Source organism: Benincasa hispida, chromosome 12, assembly GCF_027475165.1.
Source record: "Benincasa hispida cultivar pf3 chromosome 12, pf3_genome.v1.1, whole genome shotgun sequence".
NCBI lineage: Eukaryota > Viridiplantae > Streptophyta > Magnoliopsida > Cucurbitales > Cucurbitaceae > Benincasa > Benincasa hispida.
Window position 1 is genome coordinate 5,685,100 of NC_143489.1, and position 27,274 is coordinate 5,712,373.

Here is a 27,274-nt window from a genome sequence, read left to right on the forward strand (position 1 = left end):
AAATTAAATTTTGATACCTTCCCCATCCCTAATCGGGGACCCTTTTTTGTCCATGGTTTGCCTCCCATCCCTAGTCAACCCGAGGATTCTTCTCCTCGATTGGGGCGAGGACCCGACCCCGTGGGGATTTTTGTCAACCCTAGTTTATTCTTATCGTCCATTGTGATAGACAGAGTGCTATTCATCTTGCAATGAATCCATCTCATCACGAACAGTTTAAGCATATCGATGTCAAATTTCATTTTATCAAAGAAATTGTTTCTTAGAAAAATGTTGAAGTGGTCAAGGTTCATACAGTTGAGAATTTGTCAAATATGTTAACTAAGGTTTTTCTAGCTCATAGGTTTAAATACTTGTTAGATGAGCTAAATATTAAATTCGAATGATAGAGAGATTGAAGAATCAGCTTGACACTTAAATATTCTTGTTATGAAGGACATTTGTAGGAAATAATAAACAATGTTTAAGTGGGCTTTTATTAGGAAATTGGTGGAATTAAAGGCCCAATGGTAAACTTGTAATTAAGGGTTGGTGACATTTCTGAAATTAAATGAATATTCTTCACTTTTTAGGGCTCCATCTTGCAAGCCATATGAAGAAGAAAAAAATGGGTTTCCGTTAGAGAGAAAGATATACACCACTTTAGAGAGAGACGTTGCAGAGGAGGAAGACGATGTGAAGAGAGGGAGTCGTCATGAGGTGTCTCCAGTTCGCGGAGGTTTCATGCGTAGGTGGGTTGCTAGTCAGAGGTAAGTTTTCGACGCACATGGATCTTCATCGTGAAGGAACTCTTAACGAAGAGCATCCATGAGCGCATTCGGATCTTTCTAATTTCATTGTGACCGATATACAACAAATACATTCCAACAGATAGTTATGCAAATAAACATCAATTAATGGCATGCTTCGATAAATAAAATACAAGAGAAAGAGTTCTCATACTAGTTGAAGACTCTCTTCAAACGTCGAACTCAAAAGCAGCGGAAGAACCTCTACGCGAATTTTATCGCCCAAATAATCAGTCGGCTACGGCAGAACGATTGTCTACACGAACAGCAGCAACTCGAACAAGCACAAACAAGTAAACAACGGGGACGACACCATCAGTTGGAGACCTTAGTATTCTCGGAGTGAGAATCCAAAGTGTGGTCTTTGGTGAATTTGGTAGAGGTAGAAGAAAAGACAGATCGTGTAGACGATAAGCAAGTGGGAGAGAAAGAGCTATCGTATAGCAGGGATGTTTATCGTTTAAATGAAGCAGCACGATCGTGTAGGTTTTACTAAGAGATCGTTTGATAAAAGGTAGATGATCATTTAGAAAACGCGGCATGCTATGCGATCGTTTAGGAAAGCTAAACGATCGTTTAAGAAAAGGCGTGTGATCGTTTAGATGCTGGTATGCGATCGTTTAGTCAATGAGATACTATCGTATATGCTCTCGAGCTAGGTGATCGTTTACTTTTCCACACCGATTGCGAATTTTCGAACTTTTTGCCAAATGAAACAAATTTTCATTTTATTCGTCAGTTACCATAACCAAATGCGGCTGCTCCCACTAATGCACGATTGAGGAGAATAATACGGCCAATTATCTCATAATTAACCAATTTAATAATAAATGAATATAATCATATTATATTCTTATCCTATAGTTTGATATTACATATCTACTATAGTAATTTCTCCTCCATTTGATATAAATCATATTTATATCTAATTTCCTCCAAAATAATGTATCTCATACATTTAGCCAATTATATCATATATAATTAACCATTTCAATTATATCATATATAATCAAACTCCCTCTTGTTAATTTGAACATTTCAAACTGACCCAAACACTGATTCTCGACTTTATCCAAGCTACCTAGGGGACCTAATGAACCTATGGCTCGAAGCTCTAACGGTACGTGAATAGCTAACTAAACTCTTTAGCCACGAGATCCACCATCCGTTAACTGTCAGGTATTCCACTAAAGACCAACAACTGAACTCTTCTTACCACAGATATATTTATGTGTCCATTAGATATAACCAATCATGAGTACGATGACCCCACAAATGCTCGTAAGTATAGCTGGCCAATTTACCATTTTACCCCTGTAGTTACATCTCACTCCTTAAGTACCACTAATTTCTCTAATAAACAATACAACATAGTCCAACTATGTATGAACACAACTCAAGCCAAAAGAAGGTGTGTGGCACTACATCGTTCAAGCCCTGGAATCAGCCCTTAAGGGAGATATGTATCTACTTGCCCCTGCTTCGAGGAAGGAGTGAATTCCATCTTGTGTAGCTGAGTTCCCAGCTCTCAAATCAGACGAATCCCTAAAATGGTAGGTTTGAATCGGTGACCTAGCTACTCGCATCCATACAAATCAAAGGACCACCCTCAATGGCAGAAGTTCCCAACTCACTCAGGATTGAGGTCATGTTACCTATGGTCTTCCTAGTGAAGTGAAGTCTCTATCATAAACTGTGTCATATAACGAGACGTTAACACTTCGTGGTCAGGTCTTATACAAACTCTTTGTATAGGACGCACCCGCTCGCATGTCCCCTACACGAATGATCAGGATCAGACCATCTGTGACAAGTCACAACACTTGTGACCATTCCAGAAAGCGGGCCGCATCCGTAGCATTACCGGTATAAGGTTTGCCTCCTATATCCATATACTACAGACCATTTTGGTTATCACTCAAGACATGATCCACTTGTATGTCACCACATACATGCTTAAGTTACATACAGATAACCAGGGATTTTATGTTTATTGGTTTGTGGTAAAACAAATAAAGCATACAACTGAGTAAAATCAAGATGTGAAGTAAATATCATATATTATACAACACAAGCGTTCGTACAAACTATTTACAAACTACCGGACGCGAGATTTTAGGGCATTTACCTCAACAGATCGCTGGGCATTTGATTCAGCTAGTGGGTTGTTTTAACGTGAGTCTTCCAGTCTGCATGTGAATTCGTCGTGCATGGTTTTTGATTGAGGGGGTTTCGTCCAGCGTGTTGGCTTCGTTGTAATTATTTCGATTATGATCCTAGGCTTTAGAGTAATGCATGACATAAACTCTCTAACCCTAGAGGCGTCGTTGATGTATTCAGAAAACATTCTCTCTAATAATACTATTCTCCCTCTGCCCAGTGGACGTAGCTAACACATCGTTAATAAAATACATATATCTGTGTGTTGATTCTTTTACGTTTTTTGCGTTCTTTAAATTCTAATTACGTAACAGTTATCAATGAGTGACGAAAGTTCTCCACATTTTCTTTTTTCTCCTGACTTTATTTTTAAATAGAAGGGACCAACTGTAATAAATAAAAAATAAAATTGCAAATTTTGTCAATGAATTTTGATCAGGTGTTGTGTCTATTTAGTCTTTGAACTTTCAATTTATATTTGATAAATCTCTAAAGTTTTAATTTTATATTTAATTGGTTTTTGACAAATTCAAAATCCTTAAAAATTAATTAATATATAAGGTATAAACTTGAACTTAATGTTTAATAAAATTCTAAATTTTAAATTTTGTGTTAAGTAGATTAAGGAATTAAAAAAATGTACTGAATTTATAATTTAAAAGATTTTATTAAAGAAATATAATTTACAAGCGACCACATAAACATAAATTTTCAAAGTTTTTATAAAAAATGAATTTTAAAGTTTAGTAACTAAATTTATAATTTATAACCTTAAAAAAAACATCAAGGACTAGAATATATATTTAGCCAGCAATTCATGATACCTATATGTTTTTACTATTTCATTCCAATATTACTTCATTTATGAACTCAAGAAGATAAGTGGAAAAAAAAATAAAACAAACGGTGTAAAATTCTTATATTCCTTATTTATTAGCCACATAAAAATAGAATTAGAAAAAAAAATTATCTTTTGAAAAAATAAAAATGTCACATGATAAAATTTTATTAAGCAATACTTGAGATACATAAAGATAGGTGCATCCAAGGGACCACCCAAATTATTTTTTCTAATATATAATTCCACACGATTCCTCTTTCTTTTTTGTAATGTCTAGTCACTTTCGTTGTTTGTCTTTGTACCTATTAAAGAGCTTTAAATTGATTATGAATATAATATATATACACACACAATTGGGACTCATGCTTCTTTGACCCGATACTTTTAGAAAGTTGAATAATAAGATGTTGAACTCTTATGGAAGATTTTCGAAGGGTATAATTGACGTTTAAAAATGAAAAAAATCAAGGAGAAGCGTGATATAGGTTGAAAGTGGTAATTATCCACAACGGAAGGATCGTGTCCTAATTTTAATTTTAAAGGACATGAATAATGTAGAGGACAAAAGCTGATTAAATAGTCCTAATTAAGCATTTCACAGAAAAATTAAAGACGATGAAGGGATTAGAGGATCGCTTACCTTTTTGCCAAATTCTTCACGAATTCTCTCTCGATCATAAAAAAATTCAAACTCTTCCTCGAACTTACAAACACAGCAATGGAACTCAAGAAATCGGACACCACAACAAGAAAATCCTCGTTATTCTAGGTAGAAAATCGCTAAAAGTTGTGGGCTCATAATTTTGGAAGGGAAGAATTTTCTTTTGAGAGCAAAACAGAGAGAACACAGAGAGCAAAAACTTGAAATCCAAAAACTAAGAAGATTATTATTCTTGTCTTTTGAAAACCAACTTCACATTGGTATATGAGAGTGAGTTGAGGGAGTTAACTCCCTCTCCATAATTTAAATTTCAAAAATTTGAAAAAAAATAAATATAATTAAAAACCATATGTTATATCAAATATAATACATAATTTATAGTTTATATTATATCACATATGATATAACCTATGATTTATTATCTCTCATATAACGTATAGAATTAATATGAATTATATTCATATTAATTTGTTTTTATATGAAGCACATTCATATAATTAATATTTGAATCATTCAAATATTTATTTCTCTCGTTATAACTTTATATGATAATGTATCACATACTAATTATATCTCATATAATTAATTCCATTTAATTAATTTGAACAATTCAAATTAATTCAAAAATTAATTCAATTCTCATTAATCCTTAATGAGCTAATAAGGAGGTCTTATGAATCTATAGATTAAAGCTTCACTGGTACTTGATTAATTAAATAAACTCTTTAATAATATTAATCAATTTTCATTAACTGTCAGTCACTCCACTAAAAACCGACAGTTGCACTCTTCGCATTATAGATATATTTCTGAGTCCATTGGATATAACCAATCAATAATTTGTTGACCCTTCACAAATTTCTCGTAAGTACAGTTGGGCCAAAATTACCGTGTTTTAGCAGAGATTGTGATAAATCAGCATTGTTGGACGACTTCACAGATGTAGATTATGCTGCAGACCTTGACCTTGACAAAAGAAGATCGTTATCAAGTCACATTTTTTGTTTGTTTGGCAATGTAGTCATTTAGAAGGTTGCTCTATGGTTAGTTGTTACTTTGTCTACTACTGAGTCAGAGTATATTTCTAAACCCTAATTATTGTTTATTTAAGCATATTGTAATTAATTTCATAATTTCATAATCTATTTATCTATTCTGTAAAAATTGTTTCTCTAAAAGAATGGAATTTGGGACGATCTCGCTTCCGCTCAAGGCTCTCTTCAATGAGATCCTTCATCACTCCCCGTCCCCGTCCTCGTGGGGATTTATAATATCGTTCCCACTCCATTCCCCATTTTGGAGAGTTGGGGTCGGGGTTGAGGAATCCTCATTCGGTGATCGAGTCCCCATGGAAAAAAATTTTCCCTTTTATATTTTTATTTTTAATTATTTATTTATTTAAAATCAATTAAATTTTGGTATTTATATTCAAATTTTAAATATTTAATATAATAAAGTAGTATTATTATTATTTTATTTATTTAAATTAATAATTAAAAACATTGTAGATTTAATAAAAAGTTTAATATAATTATATTATGAAATAAATTTAAAAATGTAAAAAAAAAAATAGGTTAAAAGAATAACACAGTAGCATATTTATTTATTTATTTATTAATGTTATTATTATTAAAAATTATTTAAAAAAAATATTCAGGCTGTGGTTGGGGACGGGGACGGGGCGAGGATACCGTCCCCGTCCCTGGTTAGGGACCCATTTTTGTCCCTGATTTGAATTCCATCCCTGGTCAACTCGGGGATTCTTCGCCTCGATTGGATTGAGGACCCGACCCCGTAGGGATTTTTGTCAACCCTAGTTTGTTCTTATCGTCTATTGTGATAGCCAGAGTGCTATTCATCTTGCAAAGAATCCATCTCATCACGAACAATTTAAGCATATTGATATCAAATTTCATTTTATCAGAGAAGTTGTTTCTCAGAAAGATGTTAAAGTGGTCAAGGTTCATACATTTGAGAATTTGTCAAATATGTTAACCAAGGTTTTTCTAGCTCATAGGTTTAAATACTTGTTAGATAAGCTGAATATTAAACTCGGATGATAGAGAGATTGGAGAATCGGCTTGACACTTAAATATTCTTGTTATGAAGGACATTTGTAGAAAATAATAAGCATTGTTTAAGTGAGCTTTTATTAGGAAATTGATGGAATTAAAGGCCCAATGGCAAACTTGTAATTAAGGGTTGGTGACATTTCTGAAATTAAATGAATATTCTTCACTTTTATGGCTCCATCTTGCAAGCCATATGAAGAAGAAAAAAATGGGTTGCCATTAGAGAGAAAGATATACATCACCTTAGAGAGAGACTGCTGCAGAGGAGGGAGACGATGTGAAGAGAGAGAGTCGTCGTGAGGTGTCTCCGGTTCGTCGAAGTTTCAGACATAAGTGGGTCGTTAGTCAGAGGTAACTGTTCGACGCACGTGGATCTTCATCGTTAGGCATTTGATTCAACAAGTGGGTTGTTTTAGCGTGGGTCTTCCAGTCTGCATGTGAATTCATCGTGCAAGGTTTTTTTATTGAGGAGGTTTCGTCCAGCATGTTGGCTTCGATTTTAAGAGCTATTTTCGACGCGTTGGTATCGATTTTAGAGGCAATATTTTCTGTGAATCTCTCGATATCAGTAGGTACTTTGGCCAGTAGTATAGTCGGGTTTGGCATTATTTTACTCAGTGATTAATCGATAAAGAGGTCGATTAATCGTGGTTTGCCATCATAAATTACAAAATGTTGATATTTGTTACTTTTCTTTAATTTGTAATCTCTATTTCTTTTAATAAAATTGATTCCAACTGGTTCTCAAAGTGGATGTAGACCAAATTGGTCGGACCTCTATATATCTTTGTGTTAGTCCTATTCTTTATTGCTTTTAATTTATCTGTTGATTATGTGTTCTATTTGGACATTCTGCATTCAGTTTAAATTTTTCAGAAATATTCTCAAGACCATCGTATATAATCATTACTTCAAGAAGTTTAACCTAATGATCCTTTTAATGGTAATTAGTTATAGTCCAACTATAATTGAATCCCTCTCGGGCTAGGAGAGGGTGTGACGCCACATTGTTCAAGCCCCAAAATCAACCCTTAAGGGAAAAATTTCTCTACTTAACCTAACACTGAGGAAGGAGTGAATTTCTTCTTGTATAGTTGCGTTCCCAGCTTCCTAATCAGACGAATCCCCAAAATAGTAGGCATATTAAGTTGACAAACCTGGCCACTCTCACCCATACAAATCATAGGTAGGAGTTCACAACTCACTCAGGATTCAGGTCGAGTTACCTATGGTCATCCTGGGGAAATGTAAGTCTCTACTAGCAACGACGTTATATAAAATACCCCCGCTCATATGTAGAGAGACTATTAATTTCGTAGTCTAGTCTTATATATACTCTTTGTATAAAATACCTCGCTCATATGTCGCCACATGAATGATTAGGATCAAATCATTTGTAGACTTTACAACAATTGTAACAACAAGAAAACGGGTCGTATTCGTAGTGTCAACCAGAATAAGGTACCCAATCTATTTATCTACTATAGATTGTTCAGGTTATCACTTAAAAATGACTATAGACTGTTCAGGTTATCACTTAAACATGATCCATCTGTATGTCTCTATATATATGTTTAAGTTACAACAAATAATCTTAGAACTTAGTTAATTAGTTTTTGGGTTAATGCAACTAAATGTCGAATAAAATACCTCTTATTTTATTAGATAAATAAATTATTTATACAAATACAATTACAACCTACAAGACCACGAGATTTAGGGCCTCAACCCCAATAGTTCGATCACTCGAATACATTCCAAGGTATCATGAATTGGTTATCTAGAATGAATATCAAGTTTGAAGATGCGATACATAGATTATGGGTCCTTGGTACATTGCTGGACTCGTGGAGGATATCTAGAACTTTCTTATCGAACTCAGCCCCATGGTGTACTAAGTATGGACTTCGTAAAAAGTAGTTTATTGAACAGGGAGATGAGAAAAAAGTTATAGAGCTTTCTTCATAATCATATGTTCTCGTTACTAAAAGAAGGGGGAGGAGTAAGAGCAAAGACTTGAGGGATAAAGATAGAAGCAAAAGTAAAAGTGATCGGTTTGCAAATGTTAAGTGCCATTATTGCCATGTGAAAGGGCAAATAAAGAAGCATTTTCGAGAATTTAAAAGGACAATGAAAATGATAAAGGCAAGGAAAAGAAGAATGACAATGGCAGTGATGCAGACATAATTACTGTAGCCATCAAATATTTTTACATCTTATCCGGTGGTGATGTTATATATCTTGTTGCAAAATAGGGCAGTTGAGTGATAGTGTTGCCTCAGTTCATGCTACATCAAAGAAGGATTTCTTTGCATCCTATACCTGGTGATTTCAGCAATGTTAAGATGGGTAATGACGGATCAACAAAAGTAGTTGGCACCGGAGATGTATACTTGGAGAACAAGAATTGTTCTAGGTTCATTTTTAAGAATCTGAAACACATTCCTGATATTCGCATGAATTTTATTTCTACAGGTAAGCTTGATGAAGAAAGTTTTTACAATACCTTCTATAATGGCAAATGGAAGTTTACTAAAGGCTCTATGGTGGTAGTTAAGGGAAGGAAGTATTCCTCATTATATTATATGGAGGCTAAGATCACTAATTGTGATATAAATATAGTGAATGATGAAACGAGTTTAAGCTTTGGCATAAAATACTAAATTACATGAGTGAAAAGGGTTTGAAGATATTAGCCAAGAAAAATCATATTCCTAACATAAAGAGTGCATCCCTAAAAAGGTGTCCTCGTTGTTTGGCAGAAAAGCAAACAAGAGTTACTTTTAAGTCACCTCAGCATTCAAGGAAACCAAATGTAATAGACTTGATACATTCTGATATGTGTGATCCTATGATAATAAAAACACTTGGTGGTGCATCATATTTTGTGACGTTTATTGATGATCATTCAGGGAAAACATGGATCTATACTTTGAAGACTAAAGATCAGGTGTTACAAATGTTTAAACAGTTTCATGCCCTTATTGAGAAAGAAACTAAAAAGTTGAAATGCATTAGGATTGATAATAAAGGGGAATATTGTGGACCTTTTTTTATGAATATTACAGAAATCATGGTATTCGAATCAAAAGACACCTCCTAAGACTCCTCAGTTAAATGGGATAGCTGAGAGATTGAACGGAACACCCGTTGATAGAGCGAGATGCTTGCTCTCTAAGTCACAATTATCACAATCGTTCTAATGTGAAACATTAAATATAGTTGTACATGTTTTGAATATCACACCATGTGTTCCTTTGGGATCAGAAGTTTCGAACAAAATATGGTCAAATAAAAATATATCTTATGATCACCTACGTGTCTTTGGTTGTAAAACTTTCATTCATGTTTCTAAAGATGAGATATCAAAGGTTGATACAAAGATTAGACCGTGTGTATGTTATGGCCCAAAAGAGTTTAGTTACAAATTGTTTGATCCAGTTCAGAAAAAGCTCATAAGAAGTCGAGATATTGTGTTCATAAAAGGCCAAACAATACTAGAGATTGAGAAGATAAATAAAACAAAGTCTAAGCATAATGATAATCTAAATAATTTGAGTTCAGTTTCTTTGACACAACTTTATAAACAGATAGAAAATAAGGTTCAAGATGATCAGTTTGTTGATACAAATGAGGGTTCTGAAGAGATTGAGGCAGATGACAGTGTTCAGGAACAATTGTCGAAAATAGAAGTTCGTACAGATGTTTCACTTAGGAGATCTGTCAGAAATCGATGACTGCCAATAAGATATTCAGCTAATGAATGTTTATTATTGACTGAATAGGAAGAACCTGAGAGTTATGAAGAGGCCATAAAAGATGAGTATAAAAGAAAGTGGATTGATGAAATGAAGGATGAGATGGAGTCTTTACATAAAAACCACACTTTTGAGCTTGTGAAATTATCTAATGGAAAAACGACACAATAAGTGAGTTTATAGAGTGAAACATGAAGAACAAATCTAAAATCCGCATTACAAAGTGAGATTCGTTGTCAAATGGTTCAATCGGAAGAAAGGTGTCAACTTTGATGATATTTTTGCTCCAGTTGTCAAGATGTCTTCTATATGTTAGTTTTAGGTTTGACAGCTAGTCTTGACTTAGAGGTTAAGCAGATGGATGTTAAGACTGCATTCTTCATGAGGATTTAAATAAAGAAATATACATGGAATAGCCAGAAGGTTTTGAGGAGAAAGGCCAAAACCATCTGGTATGTAAATTAAAGAAAAGACTTTATGGGTTGAAACAGACATCGAGGCAGTAGTACAAGAAGTTTGAGTCAGTTATGGAGGAGCAAACTACAAAAATACTACTCCTGATCATTGCGTTTTTGTTAAAAAAAAAATAATAATTATGACAATGATTTTAGTATGTTATTGCTTTATGTTGATGACATTTTGATTGTTGGTAGGAGTGTTTCGAGAATTGACAGATTGAAGAAAAGTTGAGCAAATCCTTTGCCATGAAGGATTTGGAGCCAGCAAAAAAATTTCTTGGAATTCGAATAGTTCGAGACAAAACTTCTAAGAAGTTATATATGTCACAGGAGCAATACTTAGAGAAGGTGCTTCCGCGATTCAATATGAGTAAAGAGAAATCGGTCAGTTCTTCTTTATCTAGTCACTTCAAACTAAGTAGCAAACAGAGTCCTTCTACATATAAAGAGAAGGAAGATATGAGCAAGATCCTTTATGCTTTAGCAGTTGAGAGCTTGATGTATGTCATGGTATGTATTAGACCTGATATTGCTCATGTCGTTGGTGTTGTTAGTCATTTTATATCCAATCCAGGAAAACAACATTAGGAGATAATCAAGTGCATCATGAGATATTTGAGAGACACTTCCAATTTGAAGCTCACATTTGACAGTGGCAAATCAGTACTTTCCAGTTTCATTGATTCACATATGGCAGGAGATCTAGATAATCGAAAGTCTACTTCCGATTACTTGATGACGTATGTAGGTGGTGCAGTATCTTGGCAGTCAAGGTTGCAGAAGTGTGTTGCACTTTCTACTACTGAAGTAGAGTATATTGCAACAATAGAGGCTTGTAAAGAGATGTTATAGATAAAGCACTTTATACAGGAGCTTGGCTTCAAGCAACAAAGATATGTCATATACTGTGATAATCAGAATGTTATTCATCTTGGTAAGAATACTACATTTCATTCTAGAACGAAGCATATAGATGTGAGGTACCATTGGATGAGAGATGCTTTGAATGATGAATTATTTGAGCTTGAAAAGATACATATTGATCATAATGGATCAAATATTTGACGAAAAATATACCAAGAGCGAAGTTTGAATTTTGTCGTTCCGCCGCGTGAATGACAAATTCCTCCACAAAGTGAAATAGGGGGAGATTCGTTGGATTTATTTTACTTTAAGTAAAAGGCCCACATTAAGGGCCACTAGGGCAAAAAATTAATTTTATTTAAATAACTCGCCACTACCGGCTTTTGGATAGAGAAATGCACGTGCAGATCAAGACTACAGTAAAAACGATAAGAGAAAATTGAAGAAAAGTTCATTCGGACTAGCAACATTTATAGTCATTTGGGGATGGATTCGTGGTCCGATTGAGTTGAAATTTTGACGACATGTTCTTGACACAAGGGTCTTCAATCTGGAAGGTGAAGATATTGTTTGGAGCTACCTACAGTCAGATATATTTGGTAATTGGTTGCCAACATCAAGTGAGATCTTTCTAATTATTTCTTCTTTATTGTTGTCGAGATGGTTAATCTTGAGTTGTACTTTATGTATGCCTCTAGTTGTGACTAGGAAGAACTCATGGTAACACGTTATTGATTATATGAGATTTTGATCTTTGTCCATGTTTATTTACTCCTCACGTTGAGGGAATTTTTCACGTTAAAATTTCTTGTATCCTTATTTTATTATTATTATTGTTTCTAGTTGATTAGTATTCTGTAAGATTCACATTAGAGTGGAATAATTTATCCGAAAGATATAGTGTTTAATCCAACAAAATTTGGTGTAAAAAAACTTTGCTTCTACCAAAAACTAATGGACCAAGTAGAATCTTATCAAAAAATAAAAAATTTCTAAATTGATGACATGAAAAAAGCATCGTACTACTGCTGATATACTATAAGTTTTTTCAACAACCTTTTTAATATATATATCTAAAACATGTAATAGATAATTGATGTATTTATTTAAGTTTGAAGTTTAAATGAATGATATTGAAAGTTTACGATTAGAATTGATAAATTCGTGATTTAAATTGAAATTTTATAAATTTTTTATGATACTGAATACTTTAAAATATTAGTACATACCAATGACGATCGAGTTATATGCTCAACTTTCAGAATTTGTAATTGGGGTTGAAGGAATACTTATCCCCACATCAACCAGAAACTTTAAGCTGATATCACAAAAGAAAATCCATTCAATGGTTTAATGGACAAATTTTTAAAGGTACTTTTTCTAAGGGGCAATGGTTAACTGCAGTGTTCATGCATCCCATTTTTCTTGCATATTAAAAGAATAAAAATAATTCATTTTTTAAAAGAAAAAAAAATCTGATAGATTTTTAATGGTGTGTACAGTATGGGCTACACTAATTTTTTTTTTTTTTTTTTTTTTTTTTTGTTTAATGACATAATTTCACAATCTAAAGGATTAAAAATCTAAGACTCTATTTGGTTCACAATTTGGATTCTGTTTTATATTTTCAAATTTACTGAGTTTAGTGAATATATGTCTGGAGGCATTTTAAATTCTATTTTTGTATAATAATATGTTAGATATATGCACACGTATTAACTAATTTTGTAATGTTTTTAGTTATTTATTTACTCGCTATTTTTATGATATTTTACTCAAATTGACAATTGAATAGAATAATTAGCTTGTTTCGTTTTCCCTCAAAAGTAACACATATTTTATTAAAAAATTTTAAAAGTGATTTTTTTTTTCACATATACTAATTCATATCCTCTATTAACCATTAACTTAAACATAAACAAATAGCTCTTAATATATATACCAAAAGAAAACCACCTCACAATTAATTAATTCAAATAAATTCATAACGTACATAGACACAAATATTCAAGAAAAAGATCTTGAAAAGGAATATAATATTTAAAAATCTCTGTTTGTCTCCTAACAATCACTGGCCACCAGATACAACTTCGGAGTACTTCTTCAGTTTCTCTCTCGTCATATTTTTCAACGGTGGAAAATTATCAAAGATCCGACTTCTCGAATAACTTATCAAATTCAAGAGATAACACAAGTATTTGGGTTGTATTGTTCTTGATATGGATAATAGTAATGAGTTGTGGGGTAAGAATGGAAGGCATTGCAAGCCTTAACCCAATCAATTTGATCAATTTTGGGTTGAGCTTCTTCTTTCTTTGGGTCTGGTTTCTTTGCTTCTTCTTTCTCTGGTCCAACACTAATAAGGTAAGCTGATGGCCAAACCTTTCTTACTTTCTTAACAATTTTAATTGGGTCTGCAGTTCCAATCACTGTGATTTTGTTCTCTTTTGTGTCTGCTGCCACTGATACAATACCTGCAAGTTCAATCAATATATGGTTCAGAAAAAAAATATTAATGTAAATTTGAATTTACAAAAATATTGATGGAAATATCGATATAATGTTGATGACGGTGAATATTTATGAAAAATATTTTAAATTGGTAAAATAAAAAACGACAATAAATCAGCCATAGAAACTAAATTTAGAAGAGGGAGTTTGTTGAGGTTACCTAAAAGTCCAGAAACAGTACCCATCACCTTTCTCTTTGTCTTTGCATCACATATTTCAACTTTCAGCACAACTTTCTGCAGATTTAAAAAGAATTCCATTAATCATTAGTCGTTAAATCACCATTGACTTAAAAAGGTAAATTTAATATTATCCGAACGTTATTAATTTTAAACCTGGTAAACCCACATGTATTTTAACATTAAAAAATAATTAATACTTACCATCATTTTTGTTGGGAAAGGTTAGGGTTTTGAAAGAACTATGGAGGAGTTGCAAACAACGATCACAGAAATGGGAGATTAAACTTTCGATCTCGAAAGACGAAGTATATGTCGATTATCGTTAAAGGAAGGATTAGTTAGGAGTTTGGATGTGTAAATATTCAGTGTGGGTGAAGAATTGTTGAAGATCAAAAGAGGAATGAGAAAGTGGAAGTTGGAAGATAGAGAGAGAGGAAGGGAAAGTGTTTAATTTATAGAGAAGGAAAAGAAGGGAGCTATTAGGAATTGGAATTAGATTAGTTTCTGGGAAAATGCAATGAACTTTACATTACATCACAAAGCAAAAAAGTGTACTTTTTATCTTGATCTTGGTGGGAATCATGAACGTTCGTTCTGAGTACAAATGAGTAAAAGAAATTCAAACTTTTTTCAAAAAAGATTTTAACAACTCAATTATATATATATATATATATATACATTTTTAATATTTCTTTGGTTCATTTTAAATCCTATACTTATAAAATGACTTTACAAAATGAATTATTTTGGACGTTTCATTTTTATTTATTTTAATTTTTAGAGATCATAATTTTCACGTTTTAAGAAAAGAGACCCAAATGAACTAACATTGAGAATTAAAAAAAATATATTAATATTGAAAGTACATCAACCAAATAGAATTTTAACCTATTTTTTAATTCTAAAATGTGTAAAAAATATCTAAAAACAAAATCGATATTTAAATTTTAAAACTCATTTTAATTTCATGCAAAATTGTTTGCATTTTTAATCTATAATTTTTTAAAGAAAAGGAAAGAAGAAATTTTTATCAAACATTTTCCATCTTTTACAAAAAAAAAAAAAAAAAAAAAAAAAAAAAAAAAAAAAAAACTCATTATTATCCAAAGTAATTCTCTTTTTTATCTTTATTAAACAGAGGCATTGAGTAATTAATTTAAAAAGAATATTAATGGATTTGGTAAATTAAAAGTAATGTGAACAGTGAACAGGGATCAAACCGCGTTTACATACACGTCTGTGCCTTGTCCGTTTTACAGATTTATTTTTTTTAAAAAAAAAAAAAAAATTAATCAAAGAGATCCATGACTTTGACTTGAACTTTTCAATTATAAAATGAAGACTTTGAAACAAACAAAATAAAGGCTACACATTTATGACTTATCACACCATAGTATCTACTACTGTAGTTTTTCTTCTAAAATTCTACAGTTTTTGGAGTGTCTGACCCCAAAACTTAAGTAGTTTAAGTACATTTGTTATAGAGACTTTAATTAACTACAATATTATTATTTTAAATTCATCTTGGTCTTCATTTTTCTTACTCATCATTTCTTTTTCAAACACAGACTATTATAACATATGTATTATAGTAATCATTGATTATTATAATAATTCAATGCCCTAAACATCTCATTTGTGTTTACTTTTCTTCCATGGTATCTTTCGAGTCCTTTTCCTTCTTCTCTCTTGAAAAAGTTTTGTTGGGTGGAATATTCTTCTGGGTCAATAATTGGAAGTGGGATGGAAAAGCGTGAGTTGATTTTATTTTTAATGGATTTTCAATCTCTTCTGTAATGATAATAACAATAATTTATTACTTAAAAATATCATTTTGATCCCTATACTTTCATATTTGTTTAATTTTAGTCATTGTATTTTTAAATGTCTAATTTTAGTCTCTATACTTTCAATAAATTGTAGGGAAAAATACATTTTTTATTCTTAGGTTTTTGGTCTAGTTTCTATTTAGTCTCTAGGTTTCAAAATATCACGCATTTAGTCCTTAAGTTTGATTTTTATTTTATTTTAGTCTCTAAGTTTCAAAATGGTATAATTTTACCCTTGACATTTGAGTTTTGCTTCAATTTGATCCCTATGTTTCAATATTTACAATTTTAATCTTGATTTTTCACTAAATACACTCTTTCTAACTTTAGAGTTAAGTTATGTTAACCAATTAACAATCGTTAAAAGAATTATAATTAATTAAGTTTCACTATTTTTATCACTTTTAGAATTAAATTTAAAATTTCACTTCATAATTAATTTCAACTAATTAATAGAAATTGACATTAATGATTGAAAGTGAGTATTTAATGAAATATTAAGATTAAAAATGTAAAATCTTAAAACTTAGAGATCAAATTGGAACAAAACTCAAATCTCTAGAGTGCAACTTTTTTTTATCAATTTACCGTCCTTAAGTTGATATCATGTCGTAGGGGTTCAGTATTATAAGGCGATAGGACATCCTGTTGAAAACCGAATTGTCTCATCACCCTGATACCACTCACCTATGTGAAATTGGGCAAAGTATGCAAAATAACTTATTGAATGTATCTGAAAGTAACTCATGTTCACGACCATCGAAATCCAACTCATCGTCCGTTTCAGTTCTGAAATCTCTATACTGGTTGTTAGCCGCCATATCTTCATTATCAAATGTCAAATGTCTTTTTGTTGATATCATGATCAGGTGAAGTTACCATATTACCGTTTTTTTTCTTTTTCCTCTTCTTCTCCGATGTAAGAAATCTTCCTCTACACGTCGTCTTCTTCTTCTGCTCTGTACGTCTTCTTCTTCTTCTCCGACACGATGACTCCACGCAAACAGTTCCGACACGACCAACTCCAGTGGGCAAGAGCAAGAGAGATGAGTAATTTTATGAGTATGAAAACAAAGAGAGTGAGACGAGCGAGAGTGAGAGCGAGACTGCTTTTCCGCATACACGCGAGTATATTTTAGTAATAATTTCCCCCAATTTTGACATTAACAAAAGGTCATTCAAATTTTTTTTTCCTAAAAAGGGGATCATTTCACATTTTTCAACCTAATTTTTGGGTCATCCATCCGACGGACTTGTTTTGCGTCTTATTCTATTTCTTTTCTTTATTCCTTCAAAAATTTAGTGTTTTTTAGGTTTAAATCCCATTTTAGTCCCTGAACTTTAGATCTTGTTTTATTCTAGTCTCTAAACTTTAAAAAACATTCATTTTAGTCCCTAAACTTTTAAAAAGTGTTTATTTTAGTCCTACTATTAAAATTATGTTATCTATTCAATAGAAATTTGAGAGAGCTTGTATTTTTGGATGACTATGTTCTAGATATATTGAGCAAGATGAAGATAATGTAAAATGTCAACGACCAACACAAAAATATTGAAGGACCAAAATCTTGAACTAAAAATATCTTTTAAATTCTTTCACTTTGTCATCTTATTCAAAATTGAAACTTTAGATTTTTCTTAGTGACTAAACTATTTGGTAGTCTAGTCATCTAAAAATACAAACCATCTCGTCATTTTGTTAAAGAGTTAAGAAAATCTTAATATAGTAGGGACCAAAAGCATTTTTTAAATGTTTAAGGACTAAAATGAATAATTCTAAAAAATATAAGGACCAAAATAAACATTATTAAAAATTCAAGAACTAAAATGGACATTTTTTAAAGAATAGGGATCAAAATAGAATATCGTATAAAATTCAAGAACTAAAATAAGATTTAAATAGTTTTTTTTTACATCACTACATTCACAAAACCAATCAACCGCCGACATAATTGGTCGGTTAGTGTACCCTACAGCTCCAAAACCGTTAAAAACAAACCAACAAAAACCAACCAGTCGATAATCTGACATTGGTGTGAACCCAAAAACTGACGCGGATGGTCGACTAACCAATGAACACCCTTAACAAACGTATGTCTCTAAAAAAGTGAATCATACAATTTTTAGCCTTTTATATTTGAAAAATCTATGGTAAAATAGAGATTTGGTCTTTTTTAATCTTTGAAGTTCGAGAAATAGTTTTTAATAGTCGCAAAGTCAAATGGTTACCGAATGATATCTTAATTTTGATATTCTAGTTTTAGTTTAAAAAATCAACTCAAACCAAAATCTTGCAGCCCTAGTAAAGATGATAGAAAAAAGCAATAAGCTTATACTTTTCCCAGGAACTAAATCCCGAGGTTGTTACCCCTTGGCCTTATAATAAGCATCTTGAGAAAATAACACGATTAGGAGAAATAAAATAGTGATCAAAATCGATTGAAGGAAAGAGAATAACCAAAATATCTTATGGAAAAATGAAAATTCAATAACCGAAAACGTTTTATTGCTGATTGAACTGCAAAGTTGAAACACTTTTATTCTAAAATTAAACCGCAGCTCCAACCTGCTGCAAAGATGCTCGGGCAATGTCCAGTGCTTCCTCAACTGAAGATGCACTTTGAAGTTTAGCTTTATCAACCGAAGGCTGGAACCTTGCGAGTTTAGGAAGCAGTTCAAATTCCTACAATCAAAATATAGCTTAAAGGTTACTTTGATAAGGTAAAACGTTCTGCGTAAGACACAAAGGCAAGATGGTATAACAAAATTCTTCAAACTCTGTTATTCCTCTGTTTCTATGAACCATGAAACTTTTCAGTCACGCTTAAAATAAGTTTTAGTTTTAGTTTTAGTTTTTATCCAAAAAAAAAGGTTCATGAGGTTAATTCTATTAATTAAATGTTTGACACAACACGTCAATTAAACTAACCAATATGATTTGTTTTGACTCGAAACCAAAAAGTATATTGAGTAGATAAAATAAGAATACATTTGGCCATAAAAATCATTAAGGTAAGTAGACAAATCCATTTTAAACCGAGTCTTTTGGTCTAACGAGTAACAACTCTTGTTTTATTGACCTGTTTTCTTGTACTTGTATTATAACGACATTTGATAGTTCAATCACATTGACCAAAACTTAATATGAATTAAAGTTGAAAGCTAAACTTAATTTTAAAAAATAATAAGAAGGTGAGGAAATAAACTGACATGGTCATTCAAAAAAGAAAATATATAAAACCTAGAAGTTAAAACTTCATAGTGAAATTACCTCAGGACTTCCGCTTTCAAGAAGAACCCCTTTTAATTTACCTGTGGGCCAGATAGAGTAGCCTTGTCATCAACGTGATGTTCAAATTATAGAGGAAAAAGGAAGGTATATAGGTAGAATGGATGCAATATAATTTACCAGAATCAATCCAAAACGTAGCGATCTTAGGATCAAAGTTCCCAATTTCAACTGTCTCACCAACTGTGAAGCGAGGGATTAAAAGTCAGAAGACATAATGATATAGGAAAGACAACTCCATACTTTAGGGGGAAGCATCATACCATTATCCCCAAAAAATTGCCACCATATTTTCCTAGGGCTCCCTTCGTATTCAAACACCCTTGAGTAGAAGTATGGAAGATAGTCATATCTGTAAGATAATGTAAGGGATGAGAACATTATTGAATGACTTAGTGAATAAAAGGAACCGTTTAATAATCAAATGCCAGTCAGAGAAAATTGTCCACTTTACGTGTGAGTTTGAGCAGTTAGTAATGTTTTGACACAATGCTGAGCCGATCGACGGGCATGATCCACATGTTCGACCCGAGCTACACGATCATACAGCTGTTTTATTTGAATTACAGTGATTATCCAGTTAAAAAGATGTAAGAATAAAGACACTTGAGGGGGAAAAGAAAAAGAAAAGGCAAAAACAACCTTTAATGGAAATGCTGCCACATCTCCCACTGCAAAGATTCCTGGAACTTTTGTTCTGAACAGGCCATCAACCTAGTAAACAATGAATATCTTAGCTTCTTTTTACCTGGAAAATAAATCATTTCCTTGGATATTTTCATGATTATGAAACAATTTGTTATTGTTGATTACAGGGTAACATTGTCCACAATTAAGTTCTAGAAAGTTGTCGTAACCTCACGTGAGAGTAAAAGAATGAACAAAGCTGAATATGATATACAAACCAAAGTGATATCCCTAACCCGCCCCTAATGGCTTAGCGAGAGACAGTGCTAATGGAAGTATCTCTTACCTAGGGGGAAAATAGTTATCCCAACCCTATCAAAATCAGCATATGTTAGGTACTTAAACACCTTGGAGAACCACACCCCAAAAGCTAGTTATTGGGATGGGAGAGCCAAGCCACTTAAGTACCACATTGGTCATTGCATTCTAACCAATGTAGGACAAAAACATCCCATACTACCTTGGTTCCTAACAATACCCCATCCTCAAAAAGCCAACATCCCGGCGGTACTTTACTCGACCACACCCAGTCAGAACCCTCTGCCGGTTCCACTCCAGAACGTCAACAACTAGCTCTGATACCATTGTTACTTAAGCACCTTGGAGAACCACACCCCAAAAGCTAGCTATTGGAGTGGGAGAGTCAAGCCACTTAAGTACCATATTGATCATCCCATTCTAATCAGTGTGGGACAAAGTCATCCCTTCCTAACACCATAGGATGGCATTTTCTATTTGGTACAAAATCTAGCTTACTTAAGTAACAATTGCCGTAGTACAATATAAAATGCTGGGGGAGGGTGGAGGGGGGAGTTTACCTGTATTCCGCCAACAGTACTATTCAATCCCACTTGCTCAAACGGGCCGACAGCAGGCTTTGCACCAATGCCTATTACTACCTGAAAAAATGTTAAATGAAATACGACTATATCAATGCACCAGTGTTTCCTAATTAACACGTGAAGTTAAAAGCTGCAAAACTGAACTTTCAGAATTAATCTAACGCGTGGACATTGAGAGATAAATACCACTAAAGTATTTTGGATGAATAGCCTAGCCTACTGGTTACTAGAAATGATAGGAGAAAACTCAATAATGAGGAAATCTTTCCATTGTAGTCTGCTTTTCATTTTCTCCAATTGCGTATATGACTCGCTAAGTAGGAATAAAAAAGTCCACGTCTTATTTATACCATGAGAAAACAGATTGATTGCAGCATTTTGCTTAAAGGTAGAGGTCTAGAGTCTCAGAGATTCATAGCAAATGATAGGGTAAATGGTGGTAGGCTATCCCCGCTTGAAGTTGAGAATAGATAGTAAAGAGAAAAATCAAACAAACATAAATACCGTGTCTGCTTCAATGGAAGATCCATCCTCAAGTCTAACAGAAGTGACCCGACCATTTGCACCAGCTTCCAAATTTTTTATGGAGGCCCCCTGATTAATGGTTAAATATAGAAATAAAGACAATAAATTATTTAAAGTTTGCAAGGTTGTAGCAGTGATACATGAGAGAGAGAGATAGAAACCTTTACGAATTTGACACCATTCTCCTGGTAAAATTCTTCATATTTCCTGGCCAACGAAGGAGTAAAAAGTCTTTGTAATAGATGATTCTCCGGAAATATGATCTACAGTGTTTCAAAACCAGGTGGAGAGAGGTTAAAGAAGACATCAAAAATATTAAAAATTTGACCCCCTAAGAGAGATTGATGATTAAATTTTAAGAAAGAGAAGTAAAATAAATCATGAACATATATATGTCCATCGGGGAGAACTCATTCACAGTTCTTGATATAGTTTCATTATTCACAATGTTGCGTAGTTATGTGATCATTTCCACTGAAATGCAGAAGATACTAGGATTATATGGTGCTGGACATTTCAAATCCCAGTATAGCTACTGTATTGGGGGCAAAATCTTGTTGGAATATTTGGCTTGACAATAAAGACATGTATAGGTCCTGGCTTGAATTGGAACCAGTGAATTAAACTTCAGTTTTTCATCAAAAACCCAAACTACAAATGTTAGAAAATAATTTTCTAATGCAAGTAATTACATGATATACATCAATACTTTACCCTTAATGAGATACTAAAATACCTTGACAAATGTTAAGCAAGTTAACCAATTGAGAATCTGAAGTTTTAAGCAGGGAAATAGGAAAGAGCTATCTAAGATAGAACTCTAGACTGAAACTTTACAGTCAGCACGATTCCAAACTAATAACAACTAGGACACTGGCAAAAATTTAGGCCATGCATGGTTCTCTATGCCCACCTGAGTACTTTGAGACACAGACAAAGGGTATGACATTGTGGGATATAACAATTAAACATTAAGATCAAGTACTATCAAGCAAAATAGTTTACAAATTTGTATAATGTCAGATAAGGTATTTGCCCATTCGGAGAAACAATTACAAAAAGCTTGAAGAGCCAATTGTTGGACCAAATTTCTAGAATGAATGTGTGAATTTCAGCTACCCTTTTTAGTTTTTATCTCAAGGTTTAGCATATTTCACTGGAAACAGATGTCTATGTGTCTATGAACAAGCCTACATAGGTTATTTGATGCCTCGATTTCCAGACACAGGAGTAGTTGAGGTTACTTCTTTCTTTTTTGTACCATCATATCTTTTATTTACTTCACGCCACTTTTCTACAAACAAGGGATTTTCAGAATATTTGATATAGTCTATGGAAGTTAATTTCATATAAAATTTTAGGCTATTATTATGTTTATTAGTAAATTATTTAATGAATGTTTTAATTGTCAAGTGATTTCAAAAAATTTCAATGCAGAAATTATAGTTCTTCTTTTTCTTTTTCTTTTTTTTTTTAAAAAAAAAAAACCATCTGACCTTACAACATTTGAGTGTCAAAAAACTCGTAGAATGTTAAATCTTAGGTGGGTGGCACCCATGGATTGAACTCATGACCTCTTAGCTTTTTGTCAAGTTCATGCCCTCATGCACAAATTCTACTATATCTGGCATTGTCAAATATTTCACTTTGAGATTATCATGTATATATTCAGACAAATCTTTGTCCTCACCGCCTCATTTTTAGGCTCAAGTTTTTGCAGCATCTCATGATACTTTGAACCGGACAAGTCATAAGATAAGAGTAAGTCAAATACTAATCATTCTGTCTCAAAACAAAATAACCTACGTCTGTATCACTCATATCACTTCAATCAAATGAAAGAATGGTGCTACAACAGATGAGGATCTAATTAGGTACCCTGGCCAGAAGAGCAAAAAAATTCAAGCTATAAAGGATTTAATTAGTCCATACTGTTGTATCAAGGTTCCAACCAACAGCTGCTGCAGCGACCTCCATACCAATATATCCGCCACCAACAACCGCCACCTTTTTTGCTTTCTCCTGGAAAGGAAATGGAAGTCAATTGGTGTTGCAAAAAGTAAGCTGTAACTTCTGGAGAAAAGAATTTACACAAGCGAGCAGTGTATAAGTGAATGGGCACTGCATGTAGAAAAGGTGAATTACCAACGAGGAAATAAGTGAATCTGCATCTGCAACATCTCGGATGTAGTGAACACCAGGTAGCCCACCGCCGATCTTATCTGGAAATCTGAGAACAAGAGAGAAGAGATAGTGGAGCTTTTACCTACCTATTTGTATAGTAATAGCACTTATCAAGAACAATATGTTCTAAAAGAGCAGTTATTGAAAAGGAAAGAATTGAAGGACCTTGAGGCTGTACATCCTGTTGCTATTAAAAGGGCTCCATACTTGAGCAGTTTGCCTGAAGTAGTTCTCAGGGTTTGGTTTTTTATATCAATACCCGTCACTGGATCTTGATAAAACGTCTGAAAGGCAAATAAGATTGGGTACACAAAGCATTTACTACACAGTGGACTGTCTTGGAGACGCAATTTTAAAAAGAGAAGAAAACTTTTAATTGCAAGCTTTGCAACTTGAAAAAACCAGCCGAAACTTCATATTACATATGAACAAAAACATACGCTAATCATATACAAGTATAACTTTTACTCAGTTCGTTCCTACAATTCCAGAAAATAAGTCTAAAGATAACTCTATAATAACCCTAGTTTGGCAACTGCCATATTTCATATCTGGCAAGAGAATAATGCAGTTGGCAATATATCATTAACAGCAATAGAAGTCGACAACAGCCATTTTTTTAGTAAAACAATGAACCTCCAACCTCAAGGGAAATAATACATGTCAATTACCACTATGCTACAATAATGGGCTAAGCTCATTTTGGTAGTCAAGAACAACCTAATCATTCAAAAACAATACAAAATCATTCACAATGATATTTCACAACAGTTATAATAATATTATTAGCTATAATAATATAGTGACAAGACAACATTTAAATCTATTGTTCCAGAGTTTCTGTAAAATTTATAACGGAATCTACAAAATATATAATTGAAAGGTACTCGACACGTAAACATTAAAACAGAAAATGAAAATTACCTCAATACCTTTATCCTTGTACCATTCTGGAGTTTGCCTTTCCCCACCAGATCCAACACAAGTATGAAACCCCTATGAACGAAAGCAAAATCGAATGCACTTAAGATTGGATTTAAGTTACATAATCCAAACACGGAAGCGTAAAGTTCAGTTTAACTATCTGCCCTTAATAAATTCCAGAACTCACTCAATGACCAAACTAACAATATAGAAACAATGAAATAGCAAATCATGACGGCAAATGTAAACTGCAATCATCTCGAAGAGCAATTATATCTTACAGGCAAGCGAGCTGGTTTTTTATCAAGAGGAAACAAGTAACCTTTTGTCAGAGCCGGACGCTCGTACGGCGCAAATGCCTGCAATAGAATCAGTCCGAAGAAGGTACTGAATGATAAGTTCACAATTCGAAAAAGGGAAAACAATCTAATTCAATACCTTCATCGTCTAAATTATAGAATTTATGCTACCAAGAAACTATAAAACCGAATTACCTCCTTAGATACTATACAAAGCCGTCCATCCGCCATGCCGTGCTCGACGAAAGTACGAGCCGCATAACCAGCAGCATTTCCACCACCAACAATCACAAACCTAAGAAACCAAAAACCACAAAAATTCATCATCCACTCCGCAAGATCCAGCAAAATTTAAAAGGAAAAAGAAATGAAAAAACACGGACTCTCTATTCTCGTTGGCGAAATCCGTGGAGGCAGCAACGTAGCTTCTCCGGAACCCTCTGAACGCAACAGAAGAAGACCGCTGATGTCCGGAAAAGGAACCAGAGTGCGGGCAGCAGAAAGAAAGCCCGTGCTTTAGCGAAATAGAGTTCGATGCAGCCGCCATCATGAATCTACGCACTACAAAAGGTCGTGTAAAACAGAGAGCGATCGGCGATGAAAGATAAATCAGAAAAATTCGAACCGCGATTCAGTGAAGAGTGCAAACCTGAGGACATGGAAATTGGTGAGAGCGACAGCGGTAGTTATATAATGAAATCGAGAAAGTGGAATAAATTATTGGGAAATGAAGGATGAGGATGATGGTGGCTGGCTCTAGGATAGTTCCAAGGGTCGTGAGTGAATGTGTATGTGAAATTGTTGCTCCATGATGGCTCGGCTACATGACCCGCCATTTTCATTCCTGCAGTTCCGCTGACCATTTTTTGATTCTCCTTTCTCCAATCAATCTGTTGGTTGAAGCTACCTTAAACGATGTCGTTTCTCTGCGAGGGACGAGTCGGTTTGACTTCGGCCCAATATTACATGAAAGAATGGGTAAAATGAGGACCTTGAAAAAATACTTATATTTATATCGGACAATACCTATCTTTGTACATTTCACTAAATGATTCAATCATAACTTATCATATGACAAATTTTATCTTTTCTCTTTTTTGTAATATTTTAATATTTTTTTATGTTGGTGAGAAAGGATGCACAAAGATGGGTGATGTTTGGGATGCACCCAAGTATTACCCGTTTTTTATAGAAGATCGACCCAAATGGAATTTGGCCCAAGATTCAAATTTACTCGAAAATGAAATTTTTCTTAAATCAGTCTTGTGTGAAAGTATCATCTTGTTCCCAAATTGTGTGCAAGGGTCTGGTGCTCAAACGGCTCGTTTCTTGCTCTCACTTTTCACTCATTCCTTTTGTTCCTTATCAAACACAACTGCAACTTTTTTCTTTGGTTTTTTTTTCCTTTGTTCATATTCTTCCTCTCGCTTCACACTCCTACCTCTCACTTATTGCCCTTTCATCTCGTTTCTCGATCTTCTTGTTCCTCATCAGACACAATTGTAATTTTTCTTTTGAGGAGGAGGAAGGGACGAAGAGGACGACGATGATGATGATAAAGACGAAGATAACGAAGACGACGACGGCGAAACAAAGAAGAAGAAGAGGAAGAAGAAGATGAGGACGAGGAAGAGGAAGAGGAAAAGGAAGACGAAGATGACAATGAAGAAGAAGAAGAGGAGGACGATGACGACGATGAAGACAAAGACGAAAACAAGGACGAGGACGAGGAAGAAAGGAAAAAGACGAGGATGAGGAAGAAGAAGAGAAAGAAGGGGAGGATGAAGAGGAAGAAGGGGAGGAGGACAAAAAGGACGGAGATGACGAAGACGACGAGGAAGAAGACGAAGAACAAGAAGAACAAGAATGCAGAAGAGAAAGAAGAAGAAGAAGCAGAAGAACAAGCTTGCAGAAGAGAAAGAGAAGACAAACGCATATTTTTTTTCCTTCAGATCGACCAGCTATAATACGAAGAAGAAAGAAGACATGCATTAGGGGTTAAAGTGGCAATTTTGATGGTGTTAACATAAACAAATGGCCAAAATTCATTGGTTTTTAAAATTAAGTTTAATTTTCATTTGGGCACCTATAAAGGGGCCTTCTGTGCAATTCTTTCGTAAAACAATGGCTACATTATAAAAATGCCTTTATATTTTGGAGTTTATGTAAACAAAAAAAAAAGTTGAAATTATAGGTTCGGGTAACTATTTCATTTTTTTTTTTTTTTTTTGAAAATTAAACCTATAGATACTATTTTGTACCTCCAAATTTCTTCATTTGTTATCTCTTTTTTACCAATTATTTTTAAAAAAAAAAAACTCAAAATTTGAAGACTGAAAAAGTGGTTTTTAAAAATTTATTTTTGTTTTTGGAATTTTGTTAAAAATTCAACTATTATAT

At 33.4% G+C, this 27,274-nt stretch overlaps 2 protein-coding genes across 2 annotated transcripts; both read right to left on the minus strand.

The window, feature by feature from the left end:
• Nucleotides 1–13,539: 13,539 nt before the first annotated feature.
• On the minus strand, nucleotides 13,540–14,719 carry LOC120067745 (heavy metal-associated isoprenylated plant protein 39-like). Its single transcript, XM_039019308.2, has 3 exons — nucleotides 14,497–14,719; nucleotides 14,274–14,349; nucleotides 13,540–14,076 (listed from the first exon to the last, which is right to left on the minus strand). The coding sequence occupies exons 1-3, from the start codon at nucleotides 14,500–14,502 to the stop codon at nucleotides 13,781–13,783; spliced, it is 378 nt and encodes a 125-aa protein (XP_038875236.1). The 5' UTR covers nucleotides 14,503–14,719; the 3' UTR covers nucleotides 13,540–13,780.
• Nucleotides 14,720–18,532: 3,813 nt separating this feature from the next.
• Nucleotides 18,533–25,811, minus strand: MDAR6 (monodehydroascorbate reductase 6). The gene is made up of 17 exons (XM_039020051.2): nucleotides 25,524–25,811; nucleotides 25,258–25,435; nucleotides 25,070–25,169; nucleotides 24,857–24,934; nucleotides 24,576–24,647; nucleotides 23,817–23,935; nucleotides 23,613–23,697; nucleotides 23,400–23,489; nucleotides 21,629–21,730; nucleotides 21,447–21,536; nucleotides 20,919–20,999; nucleotides 20,056–20,127; nucleotides 19,868–19,962; nucleotides 19,677–19,765; nucleotides 19,534–19,596; nucleotides 19,396–19,436; nucleotides 18,533–18,807 (listed from the first exon to the last, which is right to left on the minus strand). The coding sequence occupies exons 1-17, from the start codon at nucleotides 25,531–25,533 to the stop codon at nucleotides 18,673–18,675; spliced, it is 1,500 nt and encodes a 499-aa protein (XP_038875979.1). The 5' UTR covers nucleotides 25,534–25,811; the 3' UTR covers nucleotides 18,533–18,672.
• Nucleotides 25,812–27,274: the final 1,463 nt, after the last annotated feature.

Bases quoted from the DNA above. Each gene is read 5' to 3' on its own strand.
- LOC120067745 (XM_039019308.2), bottom strand. The intron at 14,077-14,273 runs GTAACCTCAACA...TTGAACTTGCAG, and splicing joins TACTGTTTCTGGACTTTTAG to GTATTGTATCAGTGGCAGCA.
- MDAR6 (XM_039020051.2), bottom strand. The intron at 24,648-24,856 runs GTAAGATATAAT...TTTCGTTCATAG, and splicing joins AAAAACCAGCTCGCTTGCCT to GGGTTTCATACTTGTGTTGG. The intron at 21,537-21,628 runs GTTTCTATCTCT...ACCATTAATCAG, and splicing joins ATGGTGTCAAATTCGTAAAG to GGGGCCTCCATAAAAAATTT.